The sequence below is a fragment of the Marasmius oreades genome, chromosome 10, assembly GCF_018924745.1.
Source record: "Marasmius oreades isolate 03SP1 chromosome 10, whole genome shotgun sequence".
Taxonomy (NCBI): Eukaryota; Fungi; Basidiomycota; class Agaricomycetes; order Agaricales; family Marasmiaceae; genus Marasmius; species Marasmius oreades.
Window position 1 is genome coordinate 2,569,981 of NC_057332.1, and position 10,265 is coordinate 2,580,245.

General features: G+C 44.4%; 1 protein-coding gene across 1 annotated transcript; it reads left to right on the forward strand.

Annotated features, from left to right (window-relative positions):
- Nucleotides 1–9,453: 9,453 nt before the first annotated feature.
- Nucleotides 9,454–9,958, forward strand: E1B28_002848 (uncharacterized protein; the record flags this gene model as incomplete). Its single annotated transcript, XM_043159797.1, has 2 exons — nt 9,454–9,707; nt 9,769–9,958. Coding segments are annotated over 2 exons (444 nt in total), but the record flags the coding sequence as incomplete, so codon positions are not given.
- Between the last annotated feature and the right edge of the window lie 307 nt (nt 9,959–10,265).

Here is a 10,265-nt window from a genome sequence, read left to right on the forward strand (position 1 = left end):
AACAACCTACTGTACAAGTAGATACTCTAACTATATACATCTTGCCTCTAATCCCAACCTAGTCCTGATAGTCATAGTGAGTGTGCAAAGTGCACAACTCCTAACAAACGCGGGCTGTCTGGATCAAAGAAAGAGTACTTCTGCTTCCCTGCGAAGCAACGTGCACATGTCGGGCTACACCCAGCCTTGCCACTGGCAGCCCAGATTGGTTTGCAATCTGCATAGCCAAAGTAGGTGCATCAGCCACAGGGTGTTAGACAATCAAACTGAACAAAAACAGTTAGAAAGAATGTATATGATGAAAAGAAACCGTAACTCACGAAAGTTACAGAACGACCAGCTTTCAGAATTGATTTGAGGCTCAACTTAGCCTCCCCAAGATCAAACTGGAGATCCATGTCTGATCTATGGTGTAAGAAAAGATGATAGGAATAGAAGCGGAGTACTTACTTCGAGCTTCCCTGATCCAAGACTCGGGAAAGACATGTGAGGGCACAGAAGATGTCCACATTTCATCTATGGATGGTGGAGTTCAGTTTTCAGCCATCTCCTTATGGCCTTCACCCTTGGAAGCTCGTTTGGGTGTTGATTCCATAGGAGTATCAACCACCATCACCTTGGAATTGGAAGTGAGGGCAGTGGAGCGCTTTTGAGCACGAGATTGGGTTTGATAGCGCTATTAAGGCATCAGACCTAAGGAAATAAATTGAGAGGAAAAGAATGTACCATAGGAGGGGGAGACCCCGCATCATCAGAAGTTTCAACAAAGGCGACTTTCTTGACGAAAGTTCGAGCAGCCTTGGCTTTCTTTGGTTGTGAAGGACCAGCTGTAGGCAAGATAGGAGCCTAGATACATTAAGAAAAACACGCAAATGAGATGAAATAGGTGGCATACCTTGCATTTTGAAGCCGACCTTGATGGTCCAGCAACCAGAAGCGTAGAAGGACCAGCTTCAGACGAACCGAAAGCAGGTTGAACATTGGTTGTCTGGGGCGAACCCATGACAACATCCTGGGAGTGCATAGCTACCACAGGAGGAACTGGAAGTGAGGGTAAAGGAAGCTACAGTAAAAGCTGAGCATCCAAGAAAGAGAAATGAATAGAAGAACTTACCATAGATGGGAGAGTTGATCAGGGAGCGTTCAGAAGATAGGATTCTGGGGGCTCAGAATCAAAATCAAACTGCTATGAAAACAATAAGTAAGAAAAATGCAGTTAGAAAGAAGCACTTACACCGAGGATGGTGAGTAGATTGGTGAAGTCAGATTCCCCATACATCCACTCATCTTCTGGTACTTTCCAGTCGTTGGTGAGAAAGGAGAGTGTAGCCATAATCTGCAAAGCAGGGGAGATCCACATCTCGTCACAAAAATGCATGATTTGTCGGTAAAGGTCGTTCTACAGCAAGATTAGATTGGCCCTGAAAGAACTAAGGATCAAGAAAAACGTACCAGAAAAGAGCTATTCTTGCGGAATTCCACAAACAGTTGCGGTTCCTCTGTCACTTTTGTGATCAGGTGATTGTTGAGGTTGCTGATCCAAGTATGAAGATACTGGAGGTTGGCCTCCAAAGCATCAAGAATTATGGGTGATGGGACATAAGGTTCCGACGCTGGAGCCTTGCCCTTGCCTTTGTCCTGCTTGGAAGGCATTGTGATAGGGTCTATGGTATCGCGTTAGTATGTGACACCGCAGAAACATATAAGAAAAGAAAAGATCTCACCTCAAAAATGTTGGGGACAGTGAGCAAAAAGATTTGAAGAATGGCAGCAAAGAGCGACCATAGAGTAGTGGGAGAAGGGAGGAATGAAAATTTCTGCTAAGTCCAACTGCTGCGGTTTAAATAGCCGAAGTTCAACATATGAATCAGCACATGACTATAGAACATTGTAGAATGTTGTAGAATATTCCAGATCTACAGAAATGAAAGCCTCGAGGCTGTTGCATCATCTACAGAATGATGAGGCCATAATTAAGAAATGATGGAAGTAATTAACGACGGAACATTGCATCGTAGGAGTTCTGGCATGAGAAAATCATTTTGATGTCGGAACATTTTCTTTTTGGGAACATTAGCACTGGTCAGCGTAGAGCTCAAGCTCTAAATTTCTCTAAGTCAGAGACTTGACAGTTGTACACTAGAGTGTACGCCGTAGATAAGATTGTGTAGATCTACAGGCCATTTTGAAGGCTTTTAGTAGAACTACCAAATGAAAGAGCCATAGATCAATTCAAACAATAGAAGATGATGTTGTACTCAGTCCATAGATGGACTGGGGACAGTCCTCTTTTGTTTCGGGGAGATAATGCAACCTAGTTGACTATGCTACAAGGTTCTTTTTGCACTTTAAACAGTGCTACGGAGCAATATGTATCGTATTAAGAACTAGAGTGAGCCCAAATTACTAGGTAAAGCTAGTGACACTAGTAGAATGTGCCATAGGCACAGCTAGACCAGTTAGAGAGAGCCGTAGATCATGTCAGAAAACTGTATGACTGTTCAAAACCTGTAGAACACTATGAGCAGAGGACTTAAGCGGTGATTCACCAAGTTCTACTCTGTCAGCTTTGACACCAGCATTGTCAATCCTAAAGATTGTTGCTCATTGATTCCTGCTTACACCACCTTCAATTTGGACTCACCAGACCAGACTTCATTAAAACTTAATTGAAAACCCATTCTGCAGTAATTTCCACAGTCATTCTGCAGTCCACAATATGTAGTTATATAATAAAGTCAGTAGTATAAGAGCTATAGATAGTCTTGAAATGTGAAAGTCTTTTCCCCTCTTAGAAAACAGTCTAACAAGTATTTGGAAACTACTCACCTTGACATCCTGTCTGGTAGCGAGTACCAGAAGATTTTTTTTAGGCAAGGATTCATTAGCTGGTCAAGGTTGTACCTGCCAGGTGAGTCTTCAGTTGCCATCTCTCTTACTGATTTGTTTTTCTTTAGGTATTTGTTTTATACCCTATTTTTTCTACTTACTGGTCACACCCACACCTTCCTCTATAAAGTTCAGACGTCGTGTGTAGATTTTCCTGGGTGCACCCCCCTTGGGGGTTCTATAAATTGATGTATTCCTCAGCTCGACAAAAGTGAGAATAACTGGAGTTGTAATTGTACCGGAGTATGTAAATTGTAGAAACATACAGTGGCAGTGTTTTAAAAATCCGATCAATCATGTGAATGAGGAATTTGGTGTAGCTTAGGAAGTATGCATTATCTTTGTATGTTTTCAGTGAGAGAAATGTAGGAAACCATTAGCAGACTGTATGTGTTTAAAAACTTTGAAGAAAAATCTTGTTGACAGGAAAAAATTTCGAATATGCATTGAGACGCGATACCACATGACATTGTGACTACCTTTGTTTGACTTTCATCAACACGTATCTCAACGAAAAGTGTGTCTATTCTCCTGTTTCTTTGCATACTTGTTTCTTATAATGTATAGATTCTCTGTGCATGGTCAAACTCACTCCAACAAAGCAGGCTCGTGTTGTTCGAATGCGAGATAATGAAGGCCTCAAGTTTCCAGACATTGCTCATGAATTTGGGGTTACCATTGAAGCTGCTCACCCAAACTACAAGGAAGTGAAAAGAACAGGCAACCCTTACCGCCAACCCTGAAAATGAGCCAAAAAATAGCTTTCTCAGCTCGAGATCGGCCTGCTGCGGTCAAAATGATCAATTCTGGGCATGCACGCGATGGTGCTGATGTCCAACATGCTTTGTTTCCAGACAGAAGCCCAAGGAGAGTGAGGGAAATGCTTGTGGAGGAAGGGCTGCCAGGGCATATTCGGAGATTCAAGCCATTGCTGAGGGAAATCCACAAGAAAAACCGAAGAATTTGGGCAGAGGATATGGCAGAACTGGATGCAGATGACTGGAGGGATGTCATCTTTACAGTTGAGTCCAAATTCAACCTATTTGGGTCAGATGGGAAGGTTTACTGTCGTCGCTGTCCACATGAAGAGTTCAAAGAAAGAAATGTCAAGAAAACAGTCAAACATGGAGGAGGGAATTTGATGGTCTGGGGATGCATCATGGAACATGGTGTTGGCTGCCTTCATTGTGTCAAGGGCAGAATGGATGCCGCTCAATACATCAAAATCCTTGAAGAATCTTATCTCGGCACCCTTTGAGATTACAAACTCGAGCCCACAGACATTGTTTTCTAGCAAGACGGGGACCCAAAACACACATCTGCACGTGCAGGTGTTTGGTTCAACAAACGTAAAGTCAAAATCTTACAATGGGCACCTTCTTCTCCTGACATGAACATCATTGAGCATGTATGGGACTATCTTGACAAGAAACTACACAAGTGGGACCCTCTACCAACCAATCTTGAACAATTATGGCAGGCATTGCAGGAGGAATGGGCAGGCATTGATGTTGGCTATATCAGCAACTTGTATTACTCTCTCCCAAGGTGTGTGCAGGCCCTGAGGGAGGCAAAGGGTGGCTACACCCGTTATTAGTATCATTTTGTGGTATGTGTTCTTTGTTTCATCAGAATCGACAACGCAGCTAAAAAATTTTAACATTGTTACATGAGCATTTTTGCGGTCTAACACAACATGACAGTTTTTTGGACCATAGCTTTTTTGTAACCTCCCCTTCTTTTGCATATGTCCCCGAGATACTTCTAGCCACATTTTTGCGACTCACACTTTGTAATGAAGCTCAGTGGTTTGCGAGATATAAGAATTATAGCATTGTGGGAAAACCTCGGATTTTCAAAACGCCGCCACTGTACATAGGAGTGAACAGTTTAGGAAGATCAGAGAATAACAAGTAAAGATTGTTCCAAAAAGTGTTACACAAGTCAGGATCGGGTGCTGAAGGAGGAAAGCGCAGTATCAACAGTGATTGCCTTGTAACATCCCTTCAAGCTCTCTATCTTCCTTGGGTTTCAGGTTCAGTGTCAGTTCGTAACGCATTGGAAATGAATGACATCTCGGTATACTCAGTAGTGAGTTCCTCCGTTGTGAGTCCATTCATTGTGTCCCAATTCTGGACATAACCCCGGGGAGCCACTCTTCGTAGGTGAAGAACTACATGGCTAGCGATAATAGAGTGAAGGACACGTTCAAGACTACAAAACAGAGATAATGTTTGAATTTGAAGCACCATAAATGTGGAAATGCTTACGGAGAGACCATGATTACAAAAGTGGGCTGATGAGCATGGAGGAAAGGGATTAGATGGTACAGTATAACCCTCGATAAGTAAATAAATCACCGGTAGTTGGAGAATGATCACAACGTTGACCAACGAAACCACTGTATGTAGGACTCAGGTTCTGGCCCAATTAGACAACTAAGATAAGGCTCACAGAAAATTGATGCGTAGTATATGACCCCTAAACATGGTGTGAATTTGAGCATTTTGGTCAAACACATTATAATTTTAACTGACCATCCTGGTAAACAACCTTCACAAGGTTCGATCTGCCGCCTCTCCGATCTGGTAGTACCCAAGTTGACATAGTAAGTGGAGAGAGCGACAGAACAAGTGCGGGCTGCTTACAGGCTTTAATCCCGGGTATAGACATCATTATGAACCCAGCTTCAATGAACTTTAGCCTCCTTAGACCATCCATAAAGGTAGCCACAAACCGGTATTAATGATCATCAACACACACCAACTCAGGTAAAGATCCTTGTTCTCCATCGAACAAAAACATCCTTGCAGTTGTACCATGCCGGGCATGTAGAGTTCGGGACCTACAATATCCTGAGACGTGAGTGTGGTAGAAAGTATTCCTCATGAAGAAACTGACAGTGAATTCCTCTTACAAATCTCACGAAGAAAAACACCGCAGGAATCGCGCACGACAACGCCAACGCGACCAACATAACCAGGACAGAAGGGCTATTTAACCAAACAGCCCATATCCGCAATGCAAGGATGCCTATTATTTGGACGTAAGAAAAAAAAAGCGTGGGCAAGGTCAATGGACATACATTCCGAAAGGTGGATCCCTATTATTGTACTCCCTACACAACATCTCACCGTTTAACATGGATTTACCTCAAATAAGCTCTCCAAAGGTCGTACATGCACTCATACTTAATGTGACCTCACATGATTTCGCGTTGGACGGGCCCAGCATGTCTGTTTTTTCATCATAGAATGAGTAAATTTGTGGAAAGCAGTAGTGTGGGTAGACTGACAATAGGTATCCAAGATAACTCGATCCCACAATGGTAGATACCTTTGTACAAGGTACAACAGGTTGAACATTGCAGGCCCCATTTTGATCGACCGTTGTTTTCGAGGACTGAGGGCTGCCCATACGTACTTGAGTTCGTCATCTAGATTGAGAAGAACGTCGTAGCCGAAAAGTGTTCCTGCAACGACTAAACGGGTCATCTGTGAGGGCACATTGCCAAAGGAGGGGCACGAAATTTCTGGTTCTCGTACCTTGGGCAAACTGTCAACCAGCACCCAGTCAGTGTGAAATTTGTTGAGATTATGGATGGAACTCACCCGAACGAACAATCCATCTCGAATTGTCTCCAACGCATCCACTGGGGGTGTCTCAACCATTAGGATTTTTGGATACCGGAATAAGGAAGAATGAAATATTCAAGATGCTTCGATAGGTCCTATACTTAAGCTACCCCACTAAACAGCATCTTGACATCAGCTATGGATGTAAAGATAGAACAAAGGTCCGAACTGAGAACTTGGAAGGTTGAGATGGACATGTGCGGCATGACGTGTTGAGGTTTAGGGCGTGGTTGATCTCCGCTCAACTTTCCGTCACTGTTGCATGAAAACCGCAAACATCAGGATAGAACAAAGAACTGAGAACTTGGAGTCAACATGAGAAACTTTAGGGCAGGTTCTGAAAGGCCTTAGTAGCTACTTGAGGGTCCTTTATTTGCGTGTTTGCGTGCCTGCAGGTACAGGACTCGACTTTACGTCGTTTTGTCGTATGAAAACCGCAAACAAATATCATTGAACAATGAAAACCACCGCGTACTAATAATAATAAGCAACGTTTTCGGATTTCATGGAAAGAATCAAGGCGGTTCTGATGCCCGTTCAATTGGAGCCTTCGACGGCACTGGTTGATTTCCGAAGCAATATCTTAACGACATCGTAATACTAATACCATCCGTTGTCTTATCTTGTTTATGAATATGATACACTTCATGGAGTCACGGCCCGCCCCGTGATCTGTTACGAGACGGATTTTTTGTACTTTCTTTCCAAGCTCCCGTACAAGACGACTGTCGTAGGTTGACTTCGGTCCTTTCACCCTCTGCATAGGTTCCTTACCAGCACATTCCTCATAATTACTCCAGGAGCCACAGATGCCTTCAATATCAATTCTGTTCCTCTTCAACATGCATCAACCCTCAATCACACAGGGTGTGCCCGTCCGATTGAAGTTGTCCGGAGGAAAGGATCAGAGACGCTTTCAACTCGTCTTAGCCCCTGCAACTAGCACAACTCTGTGATAACCAATGTCGGTAAGCTACAGAAATACGTGCCTTAAACACAGCTGGTCAAGGCCAATGTATTCCGAATGGAAGTCGTTGATCAAATGGTCGGAATTCCGAACCACCGGGGTTTCGGAAGAAAGCCGTGATTTCTTACGGAAGTGAGAGGTACCATGAATTCAGAAGTTCAGTACCGAGGACAGCCGCCTTCTTCGATTCGATAACATTGTACCTGCCAACTTGCCGTTCTGTTACAACCAGCACGGATGATCAGCTTCTTTGTCAAAAGAGATAATAATCGAAGATTGAGCAGCGTAGCCGACGGGGAACGTGGTTTTGCGAGAACATTCTGTAATGACACGGAACTCAGAAGACTTGCCGCAAACAAACTTGAGTTAGTCAGTGTTTTCAGAGCAAAAAGACTTTGTCAACTGCCTACCGAATGTCGTCTAAAGCTGTTTTTCGAATGTGATTTTAAACCGAATGAGATTATGAGGTAAATGAGAATGTAAGCCTTGGCGATGAAGTTGATCAACGCCTGAGGCCTGAGGCCTGAGCGTCCCGGTGGTGGCCTATTTGCAGACGAATAGTGTCACGAACAGTGGGATAGCGACCCGCCTCAACTCCGGATTTCAATGGGTGCTGTCGGAGCCGTCCAAAAGCCCTCGTTCTACAACCAGCACAGATCCCATTACGACAAAATTAGTCTTGTCAAGGTTACTCACCTCATCGAATTCAGATTTTTTAAATCAATGCTTGGTTCGGGGACACCAAGGCGAGATACAGAGGGTGAAGTGCAAGATTTGAAGCTTTGAGGATCAGGTAGTTGTTATCGCGGACCACCACCACACTGAAGGACGGAGATAGAGTATTAGCTAAAAAAATATGCAACCCAGAATGTGTGGCAGTCCGTTGAAGTGGGTACAAAAACACGCACCGCCGTGCCAGATTAACAGAAGAACGGTACAGTGGTACTGAGTGAGGAAAAGTCGCGGACCATACACTGATACAGTTAGGGTTCAGATTCGAACTCCGATTGACGCCGTAGTCAGGCTCGGGCCGCAGTCCCAAGCCTTTTCACTCCCCCATCATGCTTCTTATATCAACGATAAACAGACATTACACCAAGGATCTACCACTACGGTATTGTAGGGAACAGTCTGGTTGTGTTTCAAAGTGTCACTCGACTCAATAGTCGGTATGGTGCGTTCACTAGTCTCGATGTCAAGGGTGGGGCGCTACTATTCATCTAAAAGTGTTATAGACCCTTCTGCTGGACTTATGGGACCGGTTTGGCGAGCCCTTACAGAAAAAATATCTTCCATATATCACGGATTTCGTTCAGAAGAAGAGAAGAAGAGCCGCAGAGGCTAAAACTCTCAATAACACCGAAAGAAGGCTACAGCGATCGTCCAATCGGTTGCGATAGCCCTTTTCTTCGTAGCACGCCTACCCAAGTTCTAAAGCAGACCTTGGTTCACTGAGCGGCAGAATATGAAGACTAAAATCACAACGTATTAGTTGGAGAGGCAACGCGCCAGAGCCCGGAATTGGACATTTACATTCTTCATGGTTCTCGAAGCACTAGGTGGTTCTTTTTCAATCCACTGTAACGCCTAACTAAACCCATTGCTCCAACTCCGGACTATCCTCGGAATCATTGTAATTCAGCGGGCAGTCTGGTAAACATGACTGGGCGACTCTAGGGCCGTTTTCAAGGTTCGATAGTACTCAGAAGAAGTAAACGAGCCTGTAGCAAGGCAGAACATCAACCTCAAAACGGTTCTTCAAAGCTTCATCCTGGGCAGTGTCTATCAGCTTCCGACGTGGTGTTCTAAATTTTCCGCCACCTGGCAGTTCGACCGTCGGGTCGGAATGAGGGATTGGGCTGCTGTGACACGGGTGATGTTCACTGCCGATGGCTAGCCTTCAGTACACTCGAGCAGGGGGATCCGGCATGGGCGGATTCAGGAAGGCCGACGTTTTCGGCCATGTCGCTTAACTCTTCAGGTACTCTCCCATGGATGGGAACCTTGCGTGGTCACCGTAGACTCTCACCTGCGTTCACGGCCTGTTTGCTCATTGTCGCGATTCCCGCACCCTCTAGGGAGTACTTATATGGATACGCAGGCATCCACCTTAAGCTTCTCCCAACAGTCACCCGTAAGATGATCACGCTATACGACTTTGGACCATCTTTTTTCGACAAAGCAATGGGCACCTCACCCTTTGTTCGAACAATCAGGTAACCTCAACAAGTCATCCTCGCTGTCATCTTGAAAGTACTCATCCATCTCTTTTCACAGATTCGCACTCAACCTGAAGAAGATCCCATACAAGGTAATCGAACTAGGCTTGTTCGACTTGACACCTACAGCAAAATCCATCGGTGCCCCACCTACCGGCAAAAAACCAGACGGAACACCCAAATACACCGTCCCCTTCATCCAAGATGATTCCACAGGAGCCGTCGTATCTGATTCCTTCTTAATCGCCGTATACCTCGACTCAACTTACCCTACCCCGACCTTAATCCCAGACGGTACACACGTCCTTGAAAAGTAGGACGAGCCTAGTTGAGAATATATCGGTTCGAAGCGCACATAATCAAACTAAGGTTCAATTACGTATTGAACTGTATGCTTACGGATTAATTAATTAATAACACTGAGCTTGAACTGGTTCGGCGGAATTGCGGTTGAACCAGCTTAGAAGTAAAAGAAATAATTTGTTAAAGCAGTGCAGGATTCGAACCCACGACAGCAGGAATGATATCACTTATCTCTCTATTTATAGCATATAG